This window comes from Amblyraja radiata, chromosome 1, assembly GCF_010909765.2.
Source record: "Amblyraja radiata isolate CabotCenter1 chromosome 1, sAmbRad1.1.pri, whole genome shotgun sequence".
Taxonomy (NCBI): domain Eukaryota; kingdom Metazoa; phylum Chordata; class Chondrichthyes; order Rajiformes; family Rajidae; genus Amblyraja; species Amblyraja radiata.
In genome coordinates, this window is record NC_045956.1 from 29086209 (window position 1) to 29107234 (window position 21026).

At 44.7% G+C, this 21026-nt stretch overlaps 1 protein-coding gene across 3 annotated transcripts in view; it reads left to right on the forward strand.

The window, feature by feature from the left end:
- sorcs2 (sortilin related VPS10 domain containing receptor 2) overlaps positions 1 to 21026 on the forward strand; it is a 776963-nt gene that overhangs the window by 554773 nt on the left and 201164 nt on the right. For all 3 annotated transcript variants that reach the window (XR_004411679.1, XM_033019211.1, XM_033019222.1), the window contains exons 6-7: positions 12537 to 12601; positions 19191 to 19309. Coding sequence is in view for 2 of the 3 variants with exons in the window: in XM_033019211.1 (XP_032875102.1) it covers positions 12537 to 12601; positions 19191 to 19309 (184 nt within the window). In the remaining variant the exon portion in view is untranslated. The remainder of the gene's footprint in view (positions 1 to 12536; positions 12602 to 19190; positions 19310 to 21026) is intronic.

Below are 21026 nucleotides of genomic sequence, written 5' to 3' on the forward strand. Positions count from 1 at the left end.
CCTTGGGTATCACTGGATTTCTTTGTTCTGAGGTCATTGTGACCTTGACGATATTATTCACCCTCGAGAATATGTCCACTTGAATCACTTGAGCTGGCCAACATATCTACTGCATTTATTCTCTGCCGCCATCTCTGCTCATTGCGGAGAAGTGTGTTGTCTGTTTCCATCACTTATCTCACCGTTTGGTTATTCCAGCAAGCAGCAATGTACGAAACTTGATGGTAATGTGCCATCTGCAGACTTTTATTCTGTTGTTCCTTACTTAACTGAGAAACGACGTGGAACTATCAATATATCATCCTTCATTGAAGGCAATAATAGTGTCTAGAACAACAATATATCAAGTTTGTTACATTCAGTTCTTCACCTATATGTGTTTAGTTTAGAGATACAGCGCGGAAACAGGCCCTTCGGCCCACCGGGTCCACACCGGCCAGCGATCCCCGCACATTAACACTATCCTACACGCACTAGGGACAATTTACACTTATACCAAGCCAATTAACCTACAAACCTGTACGTCTTTGGAGTGTGGGAGGAAACCGAATATCTGGGAGAAAACCACACAGTTACGGGGAGAACGTACAAACTCCGTACAGACAGCACCCGTAGTCGGGATCGAACTCAGGTCTCCGGCGCTGCAAGCGCTGTAAGGCAGCAACTCTACCACCGTGCCACCATTGTGCAATGTTTATTTCAGACCTTTGGCAATAGATATTCTGGTGCTGTGTATAATAAGACTTTGAAATGAAACGGAGATGCAAGGAATCTTGAGGGGAAAAAAAACAAAATGTTGGAGTACCTCAGCAGGTCAGGCATTATGGTGAATTGGCTTCACGGAAGGAAGCAAAGGATGATGGTGGAAGGTTGTTCTTCAGACTGGAGGTCTGTGACTAGTGCTGTGCCTCAGGGATCGGACCCATTGGTGTTTGTGGTTCATATCAACAATTGGGATGCGAATGTCGAAAGCACGATTAGTAAGTTTGCAAATGTCACTAGAATGGGTGTTTTTGTAGACAGCAAAGACGATAATCAAAAAGTATAGCAGCATCCTGATCGGTTGTGCAAGCGGGCTGACGAATGGCCAAATGGGTTTAATGTAGATGAGTGCGAGGTGTTGCATTTTGGGATGTTAAACCGGGGCAGGACCTATACAGTGAATGGCACAGCCCTGGGGAGTGATGGAGACCAGAGGGGTCGAGGAGTGCAGGTATATAGTTCCTTGAATATGGTGTCATATGTAGATTTTGTAGTCAAATGTTTTCAGTGCATTGGCCTTCCTTCATCCGTCAGGGTATTGGCTCTAAAGTATAGAAGATGGAATGAAAGGACACAAAGCGCTGGAGTAACTAAGTGAGTCAGCTAGTATCTTCGGAGAATGTGGATAGGTGACGTTTTGGGTCAGACCCTTCTTGTTTCTATACTTTACAGTTGTATGAGATGTCGGTGAGGCTGCATTTGGAGTATTGTGTTCAGTTGTGATCTCCCTGTTATAGGAACGATGGCATTAAGCTGGAAAGAGTGCAGAGTGGATTTGTGAGGATGTTGCCAGTACTTGAAGGCCTGAGCTATCAGGGAGAGATTGGGCAGATTAAGAGAGAGTCTTTTAGCAGGAATAGGAGACTCAAGAACCAGAGGACATAGGTTTAATGTCAAAGGGGTAAGATATACCAGGAGTGTGTAGGAAAGAACTGCAGATGCTGGTTTAAATCGAAGGTAGACACAAAATGTTGGAGTAACTCAGCGGGTCAGGCAGCATCTCTGGAGAGAAGGAATGGGTGACGTCTCGGGTCTGAAGATGGGTCTCGACCCGAAACGTCACCCATTCCTTCTCTCCAGAGATGCTGCCTGACCCGTTGAGTTACTCCAGCATTTTGTGTCTACCTAAGATATAAGGGGAACCTGAGGGGTAACCTTTTCCACACAGAGAGTGGTGGGTACATGGAATGAGCTCCCTGAGGAGATAGTTGAGGTAGGTACTACAATATAAAAGGCATTTGGACAGATACATGGATAGGAAAGGTTTAGAGGGGTAGGGGGCCAACGTGGGACAATTGTTAACATAGGTGAGTTAAGCTGAAGAGCCTGTTTCAGTGCTTAGTGATACTGTGACTATCTGTGGAGGAAGTGGAAAGGTGACATTTTGGGTCCTGACAAGGCATGCCAACTGTCCCGTATTAGCCTGGACACCCCGTATATTGGGCTAAATTGGTTTGTCCCGTATGGGACTGCCCTGTCCCGTATTTGACTGCTACTACTCAGGTTGAGGGGACTGTCAGGTCATAGTGCCGCGTCTGTCCCCGCCTCACCCGTCCCAACGTAGTGCAGCCCATGGAGTGCAGCAGCAGCGCCTCGCCCGTGGCCCCATCGGTCGGTAGCCCGGCCAGTTGTCCGACCTTCAGACCTTCGCTTACCGCCAACACCACCACCCCTCCTTCTCATGAACGATCATCAGTTCATGAGTTGGATGGGGCGCCGTTCTTTGCGTGCAGCAGAACACAAAGCCCAGCCGGCGGGCCAGCCGAGGAGTCTTGGCCTGGGCAAAGTCCGGCACCCAGGCCAAAACTCCTCAGCTGGCCCGCCGGCTGGGCTTTGTGTGCTGTCCAGCACCCGGGCCAACTCATCATTCACCCAGCCACGGCCGAGTCGGTCAACAAATTGCCGTCGGGAATTTGTCCCTTATTTTGACCTTTTGTCCCTTCTTTGGGAGTGAGAAAGTTGGCAACCCTAGTCCTGACCATTCTTAAGATATTGTAGTCGGGGGAGAAAGCAGTTAAACAAGACACAGGTGACATTGGCAGAGTAAGTGAAAGATAGAGCTGAAAAATAGATGGTGGCGCAGCGGTAGAGTTGCTGCCTTGCAGTGCCGGAGACCAAGGTTCGATCCTGACTACGGGTGCTGTCTGTACGAAGATTGTACGTTCTCCCTGTGACCTGCATGGGTTTTCTCCGAGAATAGGCATGGCAAGGAAGACACGGTGGCGCAGCGGTAGAGTTGCTGCCTTATAGCGCCAGAGACCCGTGTTCGATCCCGACTATGGGTGCTGTCTGTATGGAGTTTGTACGTCCTCCCCATGACCAAGTGGGTTTTCTCCGAGATCTTCGGTTTCCTCCCACACTCCAAAGGCGTACAGGTTTGTAGATTAATTGGCTTGGTATAAATGTAAATTGTCTGTAGTGTGTGGAGGATAGTGTTAGTGTTTGGGGATCGCTGGTCGGTGCGGACTTGGTGGGCCGAAGGGCCTGTTTCCACGCTGTATCTCTAAAACTAAAACTAAAAACTAAAAACTTGGTCACTTACTCCACCCATGTTACCTGCCAGTCTTTGTATTTTTTATCCAACTTTCGCCCCCCTACTGCCATGTCTTACGGGTCAGGTCCCAAAATGTCACCTTCCCATTTCTTCCGCAGTCATTATGTCACCAAGCACAGAAACAGGGCCTTTCAGTCAATTTACCCATGCTGACAATAGTCCCACCTGCCCACGTTTGGCCCATATCCCTCTTATCACATTCCTATCCATGTACCTGTCCAAATGTCTTTTAATTGATATCCGAATGCAGGCAAGTGGAACAAGTACAGATGCTAAACACATTTGGCATGGACTTGGTAGGCCAAAGGGCCCATTGATGTGCTTTACAACTCTGACTCTGTCCGCAGATAACTAGAGTGTGGCATTCTTCCAAACTGCATGAATCACACAGGAACCAAGTACAGTAAGCTTCTGCCGCTGCATAAGCTTAACATCCCTGATCTTCTGGGATCAGATTTAATTACGCATGGTGATGTGACTCGTGCTTTGTAGAATAACAAGGCTCTAGGAGCTTGGCACTTTACAATTATAAAGCATTGCTGCTGGAAGTTAAAAGCTTGCAACGACATTTGAAAGGGTTTTTTTGATAAGTAAAATCTGATATAATTACAGTTGATTGATCAGCTGGAGTGGTGGGTCAATGAGTGGTTTGAATAGATAGATAATGCAGGAGTGGAACCACTGCTGAAAGGAAACAAGCGTGAGCGGAAGATTGTCCTCTTTGGATTATCTACACAGATAAAGTACGGGATACAGTGGTGGGAGGTTGGACATTATCAGAGCTTATGCTGGGTTGAAAATGTAGAAGTTCTAAAACTGAAACCTTCTGAAACTGCAACCTCCCCCTCGTCGATGAACTGCACGCTGCAAGCAGCAGGAAGCGAGCGGCTAGGATAATCTCTGACCCCTCTCACCCCGGCCACAAACTCTTTGAAGTACTTCCCTCTGGGAGGCGACTCCGGACTGTCAAAGCCGCCACAGTCAGACACAGCTTCTTGCCACTTAGCTCTACTTAAAAGCCACACCACACCACTACATTCTGGTCCGTTGGACAAACTCATATGAACTCTCCAAGTGCACTTTAGATATCTACATATGCCATATATAGCAAAGCTGCCCCTTTTTATTTTGCACTTTATTTCTACATTTATGAATGATGTTTTTTTTTAATTGTCTGCCATATATTGTGTTGTTACCATTTGTGAGCAAAGCACCAAGTCAAAGTCCTTGTATGTGTACATACTTGGCCAATAAATTGACTCTGATTCTAATTTTGAAAATGCTGTCACCTGCATTGGACATAAAGAAGATAAACGCAAAAAAGCTGGAGTAACTCAGCGGGACAGGGAGCATCTCTGGAGAGAAGGAATGGGTGCCTTCGGGTCGAGACTGAAGTCTGAAGATCACCGGTTCGAGACCCTTCTTAGACATATAAAGATACTTTCCTCTGCATAAACGTTGACAATCTACTCTCAAGTTGATGGTCGAAGCTTATGCGTAGAAGGGTTTCTTTATATTCGGACTGGTTTGATTCAAGACCAATGTTTGATCCAAGATTCATGGCTCTTTGAAACTTCCTGCAGAACTTAATTCCATCATCCTTAATTCCCCTCTAGTTCTTTCATCAATCCACCTGGCCGTTTTTAAATTGTTCATAATTTTGAATATGGTCCCTTAATTTTCTCTCTGTGAGAAAACTGAGACTGCCTTATAAAGTCTGCGTGTGTAATGTCTCCTATCCCTTCTATCCCTCTATCCCTTCTCTGTTTTCTCTCCAAGCCTTGGTATTCACCCTCAGGGTAATTCCTAGCATGCCCCCAGGAAGCCAGCTGGGACCTGACCCGGTGTTTGATAAAGATTTAACTTATATCTCAATTAGCAAACGTCAGGGTCCGATGCACTTGATTAGCCATCTGATCAGCTTGATCTCCAATCTTCATTTGTTCACACTTCCTGGTCTTGCACCTACTCAGAATAGCATTGTGCAGGAAGACCCCGACAATCCTTTCAGGTGAGGCAGAGGATCCCTTGCAACCTCCTCCAACCTCATCTACTGTATCTGCTGTTCCAGGTGTGGACTCCTATATGAAGGCGAGACCAAGCACAGGTTCAGCGATCGTTGTCGCTGATTATTAAGGGTTTGGACATGCTAGAGGCAGGAAACATGTTCCCGATGTTGGGGGAGTCCAGAACTAGGGGCCACAGTTTAAGAATAAGGGGCAAGCCATTTAGAACGAAGATGAAGAAAAACGTTTTCACACAGAGGGTTGTGAATCTGGAATTCTATGCCTCAGGAAGCAGTGGAGGCCAGTTCTCTGGATACTTTCAAGAGAGAGTTAGATAGAGCTCTTAAAGATAGGGGGATATGGGGGAAGGCAGAAACAGGTTACTGATTGTGGATGATCAGCCATGATCACAGTGAATGGCGGTGCTGGTTCGAAGGGCCGAATGGCCTACTCCTACTCTATTGTCTATTGTCTATCAGATAAAAAAATGAAATTCCAAAATCCAAAACTTAAACTAACCCTCTATCCATCATGATAACTTCTGGGTTTGCAAAGGTGAGATTATGAAACCAGCACAGAAATCTCCACAACAGGCCTGTAAGAAGGGTTTCGACCCGAATTTGAGGTAAGGGGGCAAGAGATTTAGAGGGCTTTGAGGGAAACCTTTTTACTATTGACTGGGCCATATCAGACATAGCGAGTACCCAGAATACATACCTGAGAGAGGGCTTGAAGCCGAGTTGCTGACAGCAGTCATGAAATTGCCCAAGCCCTCAAGGCTACAGGCCGAGTGCTGGAAGATGATTAAAATGGATGGGTGCCCTCTGATCAGTGCGAAAGTGTTGAGCTGAATGACTTGTTTCCAAGCTGTTTGACACATCGGCTCTATAAATCTATTGAACAGAGTCATTTGCTAACCGAGAATAGTCAATAAGTCATTGGTCTCCATTCCTGATAAGTAGCTCTCAGCCATAGCATTGTGAATGCTTTGGATCTTGGAGAGAAGCTCAATGTCTTCCGTGAAAAATGCAGTCGGTCTTTCAGAAGCAAAGTTGTTCAGGAAATCAAGTGGACCAACACCATGAATGATCAAAGGCTGCTGGAGATAGGTACAGGGGAAATAGGTACAGGAGCTATTTGCCATTATTAGTCAGAGAACAGAACTTAATAAGAAATTGATTGGGCCTCATCTAGTTCTGTTTACTACACAATCAGAGGAGATTCACTGGAATATTGCCAGGCTTGGGGCATTCCAGTTGTAAGCAGTTTGTTTTAACGAGAATAGAGGGCGTTGATGGGTTCCTAATGGGCCTGTCCCACTTAGGTGACTTTTTAGGCAACTGCAGGAGACTATGCAGTTGCCACATGTTCGCGGGTGGTTTCCGGGGAGTCGCCTTCATGGTCGTGAGCAGTTAGCGGCGACCAGAATGAAGCTGCCATGGAGAGTAGCGAGAATTATCGTGACGTGCGTGCAGTGGTAGTGGATCGCCAGGAGGTCGTAGGTTGTCGTAGGTTCTCACAGGTTATCGCCGGTGCTGACCAGTGAATTTCATTGGCTCAATGGGGGGAAAAAAACGTAAACAGTAGTTTTCAGAACCAAGGATAACCGGCCGGTAATGTTAATGTCCGCCGAGTTTCACAGCCCCGTATCTCTGGCTTCTTAAAAGTTGTCTCCACTCCTTCTCCCCACCCCGTCCCCCTTCTCCCCCCCCCCTTCTCCCCCTCTCCCCCCCTATTTTAAAGGACTTAAGTGACCGTTCCCGTACACTGTGCTTTCCCCGTCTTAATTACAGCGCCAACCTTCCTGTTCATCGCGGTGTGTGTCTGTATCACATTGGCTTTGCACCGTGTGAATTTCACTCAGACAGCGCTCCCCCCGCTTGCCCTGTCCCCCGCCTGCATAACTGGCTGGTGATTGAAGCGATGTGTGTGTCTGACAGTCGCTGTTCCAGTCGCCGGTTTTTCAGCGACCTGCTACGACTTAATAGTCGCCGGTAGACGCCTGAAAAATGGCCTAAATGGGACAGAACCTTGAGAGATTTTAGTTTAGTTTAGAGATACAGTGCTTGAAACGGGGCCCTTTGGCCCACCTAGTCAGCACCCACCATCGATCCCCGCACATTAACACTATCCTACACACACTAGGGACAATTTACATTTGTACCTAGCCAATTAACCTACAAACCTGTACGTCTTTGGAGTGTGGGAAGAAACAGGGGATCTCAGAGAAAACCCACGCAGGTCACGGGGAGAACGTTCAATCTCCGTACAGACAACACCCGTAGTCAGGATTGAACCTACGTCCCTGGCACTGAAAGCGCTGTAAGGCACCAACTCTACCACTGCCCCACCGTGCCGCCCTGTATTTGAAATTGAAAGAGCTGTGGAAAGTTGGAAACATTTTTCCTGACCAAAGGTATCCAGAACTAAATATGTAGGTTTAGGGTGAGAAGTAAAAAGGTTTAGGAGAAGAAAGCTGAAGAAGGGATGGGCCGGGACGAAGCCTGGCAGGTAATAGATGGAATGTGTAGGAAGGAACTGCAGATGCTGGTTTAAATCGAAGACAGACACAAAAAGCTTGAGTAACTCAGCAGGGCAGGCAGCATCTCTGGAGAGAAGGAATGGGTGACGTCGCGGGTCGAGAACCTTCTTCAGACCGTTAGGGGAGAGGGAGACAGAGTTAAGGGTCTGTAAGGTGTGAAAATGAGACAAGGGGGATGGAGATCAAGGAAAATGTAGAATAGATTGTGTATCTCCATTTCCCCTGACAGTCTGAAGAAGGGTCTCGATCCGAAATGTCACCCATTCCTTCTCTCCAGAGATGCTGCCTGTCCCGCTGAGTTGCTGCTTGTCCAGCTGAGTCACGCCAGATTTTTGTGTCTATATCAGGTAATAGATGGATCCAGATGAAGGGAGCTTTGACTGGCAGATGTGTGGACAAAGACATGAAAAGGAGACAAAAGGGTGTCAGATAAGGAGAGAAATAAGATGCAAAGCCAGGGGTAGTATATAGGGCAAGGGCAGGATAATTGGGTGAGCACCAGGGTAGAGGGACACAGGAGAATGTGTGTATGTGTGTGTGTGTGTGGGGGGGGGGGGGGTGGGGGGTGGAATGAGAGTGTGTTACCTACAATGAGAGAATTCATTGTTTATACGTTTAGGTAGTAAGCAATTCAAGCGGAATATGGGGGTCTCTTCCTCCAGTTTGCATGTGGCCTCATTCTGGTAATGGAGGAGGCCAAGAGATGATTGTTAATGCTTCCTAGCCCTATTAAGATTCACATATGGAAGAGTGCAGCAAAAAACCATTACTTGCCTTAACTAAAGATGGACACAAAATGCTGGAATAACTCAGCGGGGCAGGCAGCATCTCTAGAGAGATGGAATGGGTGACGTTTTGGGTCGAGACCCTTCTTCAAACTGAGTCAGGGGAGAGGGAGATACAGAGCTAAGGAAGTGTAAGGTGTGAAAACGAGACAAAGGGGACGAGGATCACGGAAAATGTAGAATAGATTCTGTATCTCCCTCTCCCCTGACTCAGTCTGAAGAAGGATCTAGACCCAAAACCTCACCATTTCCTCTATCCAGAGATGCTGCCTGTCCCGCTGAGTTACTCCAGCGTTTAGGGTCTATCTTCGTCTTAAATCAGCATCTGCAGTTCCTTCCTGCAACTTTCTTTAACTAGTTTGGTTTGAAATAGGTGTAGCAACAACTAGCCAGCCATTCTGGAATGTTTTGTCAAAGGGAAATATTCCCATTTACAAGGTGGATTGTAATTATAAAGTCTTATAAATGCTTACAGGAGACCATCTAATGTTAAATTAACAATGAACATACACCCTAACACCGCAAATGATTGGCACCGATTGTCCAGAATAGGTCATTCATCACTAGAAGCATTAGGCTGTAATTTCAAAATCCATTCATAACTTGAGGATAGAAATTTTGAAGGATGTTCCATTGTTGTTCTGAGAGGTTGTCCATTGCACCATCATTCAAATCATAGTCCTGTTGTCTCTCTCGTATTTCACAGCACTAATCCGAAGAGAAATAGGTCAGTGGCTCTGGGCCAATATTCCTGCTCTGGGCCAATATTGATTAGTCAGCATCACAGAAGATGATTTATACAATTAATATACCTCAAACCCAGCATTAAATTCATGGCCCACAGCACAGTTGATCCTCACGCTCCTCTCAACCTCTGAAACATGGACCACCCAGAGTAGGTGCATAAAGGGGTACAACAAATGCAGTCCCTATAAAGTTCTCTAAATCGATTTACCAAATAAGCAGTCTGACAACAGCCTCATTTCCAAGCAGGTCTAAATACTACTCAACAGCTCCATAGGACAAGCTGCCTCATTTGCACGGCCAGCATGAAACTGCTGAACTAGACACACCATCGTGGCAAGACATTGACAGGAGGTCGAACAAAACAATTCAAGGATGTTCTCGAAACCTCCTTGAAAACATGTAGCTTCCCTCATCTACTGGCCCATCATCAATCAAAACAGGGAAGGAAAGTTGTGCTGCCTGTAAGAATGTCATTGTTCTATCTGGGACATATGACCAGAAAACACTCTTGACTCTTGACTCTCTTGAAAGCTTGAGTGTCATTGTACAGACCACATGGAAGTTCAGTAGGCAACAAGGTTTTCTCAGGTCTGCTCCGCCATTTTGAAATGTTCATGATTGTTTTGAATGTGACCTTAACTCCACATTTTGGTGGGGACCCTGCGAGTTGACTGCCCTGCCATCAGCGCGTTTGTCATTTCTACTTTTTTTGTTTCTTTGGTGTGTCCAAATGTGTGTTTTAATGTCTCTTGGTGTGTCTTGTGTGGGCGGTGGTGAAGGGGGGTAAGGGGGAAACCGCTCTTGGCCGGAGTAGGTACTTAAAGGGGTACAACAAATGCAGTCCCTATAAAGGTCTCTAAATCATGGAGAGGCGACATTTTCCATGTCGTATCCCTCGCGGCCTAACTCCATGGATTGGTGCGGCCTTTCTCGTAGTTGGGCCTGGAGTTTCAGCAGCCGGCGCAGCGTGAACTTTTCATCGCGGAGCGGGGGAGCTCCTTGCCAGGGGCCGCCAGAAGGGAGTGCTCCGATCGCTGGCCCATGGACTGTTATAGCCTGAAGCCGCAGTCTGCGGAGCTTCTAGCCGCGGGCGCGGCTGCCGGAGCCTGGGACCCCTCGCTAGGGACCCCTCGCTGTAGAAGAGTTCCGACCGCCGGCCCGCGGCTGATAACATCCTGAAGCAGCGGTCTGCGGAGCTTCTAGCCACGTGCGCAGCGTGGACTTACCATCCGGAGCGGGATCCCTGGTCGGGGTTCCCCGGAGAAGAGCTCCGACCGGTGGCCTGCGGCCTACAACATCCTGAAGCCGCGGTCTTCGGTAGCCGCGGTCTCCGACAACAGGGCCTGTACATCTGGCCGACCGCAGTGGCGACTACGGAGGTTTATGGCCCCAACCACGGGGGAACATAGGAGGAAGACTGACTGTGCTTTGTGCCTTCCACCACAGTGAAGAATGCTGTGGTGGATGTTTTATTGTGTATTGTGTGTTCTTTTTTGATTGTAACGCTGCTGGCAAATTCATTTCACTGCACTTTATTGTGTACGTGATGAATAAATTGATTGATTGATTGATTGGTGAGCAGCCGTCTCCTGATCAAACCGCCGATAGTGCCCTTCTCCAATTTGCTAATGATGGAAAGTAGACTGGTTGGCAGTAGTTGGCTGGATTGGATGTGTCCTGCATTTTGTAAATGGGACATAATTGGCCAATTTTCCGTATTGTCAGATAAAAGACACTTTTAAAAAGCATTTGTTTAAGAAAGAACTGCAGATGCTGGAAAAATCAAAGGTAGACAAAAATGCTGCAGTTGAGGCAGCATCTATGGAACGAAGGAATAGGCGACGTTTCGGATCGAGAACCTTCTTCTGACTGATGTGGGGGCGGGAAAAAGAAAGGAAGAGGCGGAGACTGTGGGAGAGCTGGGAAGGGGAGGGGATGGAGGGAGAAAGCAAGGATTACCTGAAGTTTACACCCCAGCGGTATGAACATTAACTTCTCCAATTTCAGGTAGTGCTTGCTTTCTCCCTCCTTCCCCTCCCCCACAGCCTACTGTCTCCGCATCTTCCTTTCTTTTTCCCGCCCGCCCCCCCCCCCCCCCACCTCCACATCAGCCTGAAGAAGGGTCTCGACCCGAAACATCGCCTATTCCTTCGCTCCATAGATGCTGCCTCACCCGCTGAGTTTCTCCAGCAATTTTTGTCTTCCTTAAAAAGCATTTTCTCCTCTTGCCTCGTATGAGAATCATACATGTTTTTTGAACTTTCAACTTGAACTCAGTTTGAAAACACTTCATGCCCACGCTCCATCAAAAAGTTATATTTACCAATGAGCACGGCAATGCGAGAAAAGTTCTGGAATATGAGCAATCATAATTTATTTAAGTTATTTTGAGGTTTGAATAGTAATGTGATGAGGCTAATGCCAATATTAAAATAGTGCAGATGAATTTGATATAAACATAATGCTCATTCAAATAAAAATGTCACATTTCGACATTTCCTGGCTGCTCATTATTTCTGTAAATTACAGGCAGTCACTGCTAGATAAATAACACTTTAATGGAGTGCTCTTAATATTTCAAAATTGCATGAATAAAAAAAAGTGTTATTTCTCATGCAATTAAAATTACTGTTAAATATAGCACAGTACAATGTCTGAACATAGTCTGAAGAAGGGTTCCAACCCGAAGCGTCACCTCTCCAAGTTCGCCGGAGATGCCGCCTGAACCACTGAGTTACTCCAGCACTTTGTGTCTTTTTTTTAATAGTAGCACATAACCAAAATAAAATCTCCTCTTGGTCACAGTGAAGCAGCTGTTAGAGCTGCCGCCCCACAGTGCCTGAGACCGGGGGGTTCGATCCTGAGCTCAACTGCTGTCTGTGTGGAGTTTAATATGACATATCAAACACAAAGAAAAAAAAAACATAACTCCAGTTTCTTAGCCACTATCACACTGATAATTTTACCACACAGAGATGAAGGTTTTTGAAATTTTAATATTTTATAGATTATTTAAAATAAGTTGATATTATTTGTAAACAGTAATTGAAAGAGAAGAATCATGGGAAATATTGAATTCATTTCATTAATTTGGATCTCTGGTTAGAACGGGGAAGAAACATGTCTATTTCTTATTCCAGGTCTGTACCCGGGGTCGATGGTGATCCAGATTTGATTCACATGGAAATACAGGACAACAGTGCAGGTAAAGATTGACTGTTAATATCCTGTACACACTTTCAGTGATTTATCTATGTTACATGATGTGTACGATATGATCATTGCAAACGATGTCCATAATTGTGATTTATTAAAATTCAACTTTGGGAGAGCAAAATAAATGATAGCAAATTAATTTATTTTATTGGAGAGCATTCTGGGGAAGGATCATGAAATTACGCAGAGCAGGAAAGATGTACACAGAATATTAGCTGAACATATTGCCTGCTATTTTATTCAGACATGTCTGTTCATTTTCAAAGAGCTCAATTTTACAAATGTGATTTGGTTGCAATGTTTAACATTGTGATATGTAAAATATGTGTTTCTGAATTGTTTTCATCATTTTGGTTGTTTGTATTATTATTATTATTAAAGCTTTATTTCAGACACAGGTCCATATAACACATCAAACAGTACAAAGAATTACAAAGATACATTAAAAAATTGCATATTAGCCTAAAATATATATAAGCTATTGCACCAATGCCATCTTAGCCTAGAAGTGAATCTATAGCAGCTTTTCAGAGGGCTGACTAGGGCTTCAATTATGTGGTTCTCTGATTTGTCCAGGCGACACATAAAACTAAACATCAGCTGTCTTAAGAGTGCCTCACAGGTTGGCACTCTAGTGGACACAAACAATTGACTGGCACTATGCCACCTAGGAACACGAAGTAGCAACCTCATTGCATCATTGTATGCAACCTTAAGCCTCTGCATACTCTTTTTCTTATAATTAGACCACAATTGAGCAGTATATAACGGTGTGATGTAGGTTCTGAACAGGGAACACTTCACAGAATCAGAGCACATATAAAACTTCCTTATAAGCATGTTGGCTTGAAGATAAATTTTACAGCGCTGTCGGTAGAGGTCTTTGTCATCCTTCCAGTCATCAGATATGACATGACCTAAGTATTTAATTTCCTCACACACAGCATGAGGACTGTCTGACAAATAAAAGGTCGGAAAAGTTGATTCCCTGTCCTCAGCGCTTCTAATTACCATTATGCGGCTTTTCTTAGCGTTATACTTAATGTCATAATCAAGGCCATACTGAGAGCACACCTTCAGCATCTGCTGCATCCCAGCACTATATGGACAGAGCAGGACCAGGTCGTCTGCATACATCAGATGATTAACAATAGTGTTGCCCACAAGACAGCCAGTTTTTAGCCTATTTAACTGATTTGACAATTCGTCCATATAAACATTAAATAAAATAGGAGACAAAATTCCTCCTTGCCGCACTCCGTTACTAACACAGAATGGAGCAGATACAACATTGTCCCATTTAACGTAAAACGTTTGATGGGCATACCAGAACACTAAGATTCTCACTAAGAATTTAGGGGCACCTCTATTTAGCAATTTTACAAACAAGTGTTCATGGTTAATTCTATCAAATGCCTTGGACGCATCAATAAAATATAGGAATACAGATGAATTCAGGCTTGTGTACCTGAACACAATCTCTTTAAGAGCATAGATACACAGGTCAGTTCCATGTTCCATGTTTTCTTTTGAACCCAAACTGATTGTCAGTAGTAAGGACATACATTTCTAGCTTTGTCAGCAGTATTCTCTCCAGTACTTTAGATAAGATACTGGCTAGTGCAATAGGTCGGTAATTATCAATACTGTTGAGCCTACCAGCCTTATCTTTATATGATACCTCTGTCGTTATTCATCCAATTGCCCAATACAACTTCACTTGCGTTATCTTTTTTAACAGCCAGTGCAGCTAATTATATTCCCAAGATGCAGATATTGGGTGGTTTAAATCAGTGTGATGAACCTTGGCTTCACTGTGGTGAAAAATTCATTTCTCCAGTCACGTCTCAACATACTTGAGTCATGGAGTGATACAGTGTGGAAACAGGCCCTTCGGCTCAGCCTGCCCACACCGGCCAACATGTCTCAAGCTACACTAGTCCCACCTGCCTGCGCTTGGCCCATATCCCTCCAAACCCGTCCTATCCATGTACCTGTCTAACTGATTCTTAAATAGAGCTCTAGGGGCTAGTGGAATCAAGGGATATGGGGAGAAGGCAGGCACGGGTTATTGATTGGGGACGATCAGCCATGATCACAATGAATGGCAGTGCTGGCTCGAAGGGCCGAATGGCCTCCTCCTGCACCTATTTTCTATGTTTCTATGTTTAAACGTTGGGATAGTCCCAGCCTCAACTACTGTACCTCCTCTGGCAGCTTGTTCCATACGCCCAACACCCTTTGTGTGAAAAAGTTACACCTCAGATTCCTATTCAATCTTTTCCCCTTCACCGTAAAAGTTGCTGTTAGAAACTAATTAAATGCCGCATTTATATAATAGGACCACCTCCGATAGGGTCTCTCACTGTCTGAAGAAGGGTCTCCACCCGAAACATCACTCATTCCTTCTATCCGGAGATGCTGCCTGTCCCGCTGAGTTACTCCAGCTTTTTTGTGTCTCTCACTTTAAAGCCCTGCTCCCTGCAAAATGTGGGGTGTCATTGAATAAGGGTAGGAACACCAGATACAACTTTCACTCGGATTTTTCCTGGATTTCCCCCTGTCCGGTTCAAAAGACTACTGTAGAACCTCAAAGATGCTGCTTGCCTGCATCACACTACAACACTATATTCTACAGTTTGTTTATTTTCTCTTTGGAACTACCTGATATTCTGATGTACGTAGCATTTGGCTGGATAGCACCAAACCAAGTTTTTCCACTGTATCTCGATGTGCGTGACAAAAATAAACTAATATCAACACAGCTACACAACGAGCAACCAGGTGAGTGCAGCGGATGAGTCATTGATGAGAGAAAAGAGTAATATTAAAATAAATGTATATATCATAGAAGAGATTTATAGCACCAGCGCATTACAGAATGCCTCTGATGACGTCTGTAGTCCAGCTGCAGAGTATGTCTCCAGGCAATTAATGCATTGCCTGACCTCCTTTGCATACAACTGTGCCATTGGAAGCGCAATTAAATTTTACCGCTGATTGGTATGAAACATGATCATCTCCTCAAGCCAGCAGTCACTTCCGGCTTGTTTCCACTTCAGACCTATCCCAATAATCATTAACTATCCATGCCATGAAATCACAATTAAGATTCATAGTCACAGCAACTGACGGTGCCCGAGTTTGGTGCTCCGTGGATTGTCACCTTGTCGTGGTGGAGAAGCTTGTGCGGTCCTGAGATCCTGAGAGTGATGCCGTCTGGAGCTATGCTCCTGGTAGGGCCACCCATGGCGGTAAGGTCGAGGAGGAGGTCTCTGACAAAGAGCAATCCAACCAAGACCTCAACGGTGGAACAGGCGGAGGACGATGGCTGACCTTAGTGGAGTGTCACAGCGGCTGGGAAGGCGGATGAAGGCTGCAGCAGAAAAAGGTCTCCGGTCGTCTTGGACTCCATGCCACAGTATCTTGACCCAGATCTGTCTAGGACCATGTGGTGGCTGTCTGTGCACCAGTCTCCCCATGTTAAACAAAGTCAAGCACCGGCGTCCTCCCAAAGGCGGACAGTCATACTTGTTTCATGTGACTGGCGATGATGATGGTTGGAGAAATCTAACACACTTTTTTTTTCAAAGATGCAATTATAAATGGGTTCAACCAGCACTGGTGGTTCCATCACGTCACCCCTTTTCAAAGTGGCCCTCCTATAAACTAAGGCACGCATTTAGGTTCTAAAAGCGCAATCCAGTGATTTAGTGATTTAGCTGGGGAAATGCCATTTTACCCTGATGAGGTGGAATTTTAGCCTTTTTGAATTAAAACAAGACAGACACAGCAATTTCTGCACAGAAGGGCTGTCGTTAGCTGCACTGGCAACTGAATGTGACCTAAATGATGTTAAGGTTAAAACTGAAAATACAGGCGGTTACTGGTTTAACAAGGATCATAAGCCAATTTATTTGCAAGTCAGTAACATTAATTTTCTGCGGTAACCCATATCCTATCACTCTGCATACACTTACTATAATTCTTTCATTTCATTGAATATTCATCCTAACGCTACCCATAATTAAACTAATGGAATTCAGTCATTAGTAAACACATTTTATTGTTACCATTACCAGCTTTAATAGTGCACTAGAGATGTACGGGAGAAGATACATCAAGTCTGATTTCGGTTAGTCGGGTCACCCAGACTGCTGGGAGCTGCTTTACTTCCTACTGAAATACATTTGAGTTAGCAGCTGTTTTCATTTGACCATTAGTTTATTTATTAACTGCATCTGCTTTTGAAAAGTTGTAGATTTGATGATTAGTGCTTTACATATATGATTAATATTGTCATAATTGTAATCGTCAAGTAATTCTTTTTAGGGTAATTGTTATGTGCAAATTATGTTATGCAGATGAAAGAAGCTGTTATTTGCCCGGGGAAGTGCGACTGATTGGAGCTGAGCATCATTTTGCAGAATGTTTAGGTGTTTCTGAATCTATGATGAATCTTTCAAGATTCTGTCAGCAAACCTGTCAGACTTGCTTCTGGGGTACACAGTGCAATATTTAAAGAGATAATGTGCAGAACGCCTTATCCGGACATAGTTTGAGACTGTGCTATTGTCTATATTAAGCAATAATCCCTTTATTTGTGAAGAAAAAAATCATTTACGATGGCGTGCTTGGGAGGTTAGGCTAGTTATCAAGAAAGCTCAGCTAACTGCAAAATGCATACTGCTTTTTCACCTTTTTGAAGTAACTACTCACAGTGAAATGTTTCAGTGCAGAAATAATCATTGCGTCTCTATTTTAGACCACAACAAAATATCCATTAACAGTGCCAATCAATCAGATTCTTTCTTGCTGCCTGAGTGTGGAAACATGGAAGAAATAGGATTTTAAAAACAGGTCAGCCAGCAGGGCAGTGTTGAAAAATTCTGAGGCACGAGTTTGAAATAGGATTGAAATAGTTTGTGTAGGAAGGAACTGCAGACGCTGGTTTAAACCTGGTTGATAGACACAAAATGCTGGCGTAACTCAGCGGGACAGGCAGCACCTCTGGAGAGAAAGAATGGATGACGTTTTGGGTCGAGGCCCTTCTTCAGACTGGAGTCAGGGGAAAGGGAAATGAGAGAGATATAGACGGTGATGTAGAGAGATGGAAACATAGAAAATAGATGCAGGAGTAGGCCATTCGGCCCTTCGAGCCTGCACCGCCATTCCATATGATCATGGCTGATCATCCAACTCAGTATCCCGTACCTGCCTTCTCTCCATACCCCCTGATCCCTTTAGCCACAAGGGCCACATCTAACTCCCTCTTAAATATAGCCAATGAACTGGCCTCAACTACCTTCTGTGGCAGAGAGTTCCAGAGATTCACCACTCTCTGTGTGAAAAATGTTTTTCTCATCTCGGTCCTAAAGGATTTCCCCTCTATCTTTAAGCTGTGACCCCTTGTCCTGGACTTCCCCAACATCGGGAACAATCTTCCTGCATCTAGCCTGTCCAACCCCTTAAGAATTTTGTAAGTTTCTATAAGATCCCTCCTCAATCTCCTAAATTCTAGCGAGTACAAGCCGAGTCTACCCAGTCTTTCTTCATATGAAAGTCCTGACATCCCAGGAATCAGTCTGGTATAGAATATAGATATAGATATAGAACAAATGAATTTGTGTACTGTGCTTTGCAGAGTAGATTTTAAAGTTTGGAAGGTGTAAACAAGCTCTCTTATGCAGTTACAAAGCCAAACCCTGCTGATGCTGGAAATCTTAGGTAAAACATAAATCATTGGGAAAGCAGGAACCTAGGTAGTATCTATGGAGGGAGACATGATGACATTTTTGCTGATCATTCTTTATCATGTTTACAAGGATATTGCTAGGACTAGAGGGTCTGAGCTGGAACTCTATTCCTTGGAGCGCAGGAGGATGAGAGGTGATCTTATAGAAGTGTATAAAATCATGAGAGGAATAGATCGTGTAGATGCACCAAGTCTCTTGCCCAGAGTAGGGGAATCGAGGACCAGAGGACATAGGTTTCAGGTGAAGGGGAAAAGATTTCATAGGAATCTGAGTGGTAACTTTTTTCACACAAAGGGTGGTGGGTATATGGAACAAGCTGCCAGAGGAGGTAGTTGAGGCTGGGATTATCCAAACATTTAAGAAACAGTTAGACAGGTACATGGATGAGATAGTTTGGAGGGATATGGACCAAGCACGGGTAGGTGGGACTAGTGTAGCTGGGACATGTTGGCAAGTTGGGCCGAAGAGCCTGCTTCCACGTTGTATCACTCTATGCCTCAATGATAATCCCACAAGGCATATCCCTTCCACAAAAGCAATGCATAAAGTCTGGCAGGTTCAAAAAATATACACTGTGCTGATTTAGAATATTATCAAACAGAGTTTGGTAATTAAATAACATTTATACGGAGTTATTAACAGTGGTTAATGTCGGTAAGAATCTCAAGCACTTTTGAAAACATTGGACATGTTGGCCGGTGTGGGCAAGTTGGGCCAAAGGGCCTGTTTCCACACTGTATCACTCTATGACTATGACTATTTTTCTTCTACGGTTGATTATTTTTTGAGAATTATTAAGTATTGGGTTTTTTTTTTGTACAGGTTTTCTTTATATCACCTGCCAAATTACAAACTGCTCGGAGAAAGCTCTCAAATCCCCTTTCTTTGGAAACATAGACCAGAACTCACTGCTCGTCAATGATGACTACATTTTCGTTCAGGTAATTAATTTGCATTCAATTAATCATCTGTGCCTCGTAAACTATCAGGTTCAATATAAAGATGTGTGTGCAGAAGAATTACAAGAGGCTGGGCAGATGCCTTTACCGATAACTGAAGTACAATTAAAACTCCAGGAAGTTAAAATGTGCCCCTTTAGGTGTATTCTTCGTGTTGGTAAGAACAGAGATGAAACAAATACACATATTGATCTGAAAGAGAACTGTACAGCAGATGCAATCCTCTAACTCCGTCCTTGTTCAATTAAGTGATCAGACTCAAGACTGTCGAGACAAAGCATTCCAATGCTATTTCTCATTGCTGTCCATCAAATGCAAGAATCTACTCTACGTAAGGATAACAAGTGCAGTGAAAACTGAAGATTGCATTGTCCGTAAACCTTTTGTTCTTTCCTTCGAGGAGAATTTGTCAAGCAGTGTGATTTTGAAAAAAAAATTGTTTCCTCGTGTTTTCCGTTTCATTTGTAGGAATAATACTTTTCTTCCACCATTTCCTTCAAAGGTATTCTCAAAACCATACACCAGATGAAAACTATTTGGTAGAAATTTTGGATTAGGGCTTGTTTATTGGCTGTCCACATTGTAATCATGTTTCTTTGCTTCACATTTTTATTTACCTTCCCCGAGAAATTAACAATGAAGGGTTGACATGAACAATGTCAGAGGTTATGGGGTTAAGGCAAAGGAATGGGGTTTAAGAGGGAGAGATAGATCAGCCATGATTGAATGGTGGAGTAGACTTGATGGGCTGAATGGCCTAATTCTAATCCTATCACTTATGGCGTTATGATCTTATGGAGCCAATTAATTTAGTTTAGAGATACAGCGCGGAAGCAGGCCCTATCGGCCTACCGGGTCCGCGACGACCAGCGATCCCCGCACATTAACACTATTCTACACCCACTAGGGACAATCTTTACATTTACCAAGCCAATTAACCTACAAACCTGTACGTCTTTGGAGTGTGGGAGGAAACCAAATATCTCGGAGAAAACCCACGTGGTTCACGGGGAGAACATATAGACTCCGTACAGACAGCACCTGTAGTCGGGATCGAACCCGGGTCTCCATCGCTGTATTCGCTGTAAGGCAGCAACTCTACCGCTGCGCCACTGTGACCGCCCATACTTCTGTGCATTATTTACACATACCTTTTTGCCTTTTTGCCTTTTGCCTCTTGCCTTTTTATAGATTTGACTTTTACTCTTTTTGTTTGCAGGAGCTGTTTGCTCTGTTTTAAGACAATGGTAGGAGCCTGAGAATGGGTCACTACTCCGGCCCCACTTGCTGCCTTATTTTTAAATGGGCACACAGGGAGAGGTGCAGAGCACGGAGCTATAACATCTGCCTGTTTCAGATGGCAACATGCCAGCCTGTATAATCTTTCAGTGATACTTTCCCTGACTGCAACATTGATTACATAGTCATGGAAACGGGCCCTTTGGCCTAATGAATCCTTGCTGACCATTAAGCTTAGTTGTTTGCTGGACCTGCCCCGCAAAGATTGGGTCGCCCTGACCCGGCTCCATACAGGGGCCGGCCAGTTCAACGCCAACATGCATCGCTGGGGGGCTGCATTCATCAGCAGCCTGCATGTGTGGAGCAGACCAGCAAACAGCGCAGCACGGCATTTTCGACTGCGCTGTCCTCCGCACCCCCCCCCTCCCCCTGTTGGACGGGTCGACCTTACGGCCCTCGA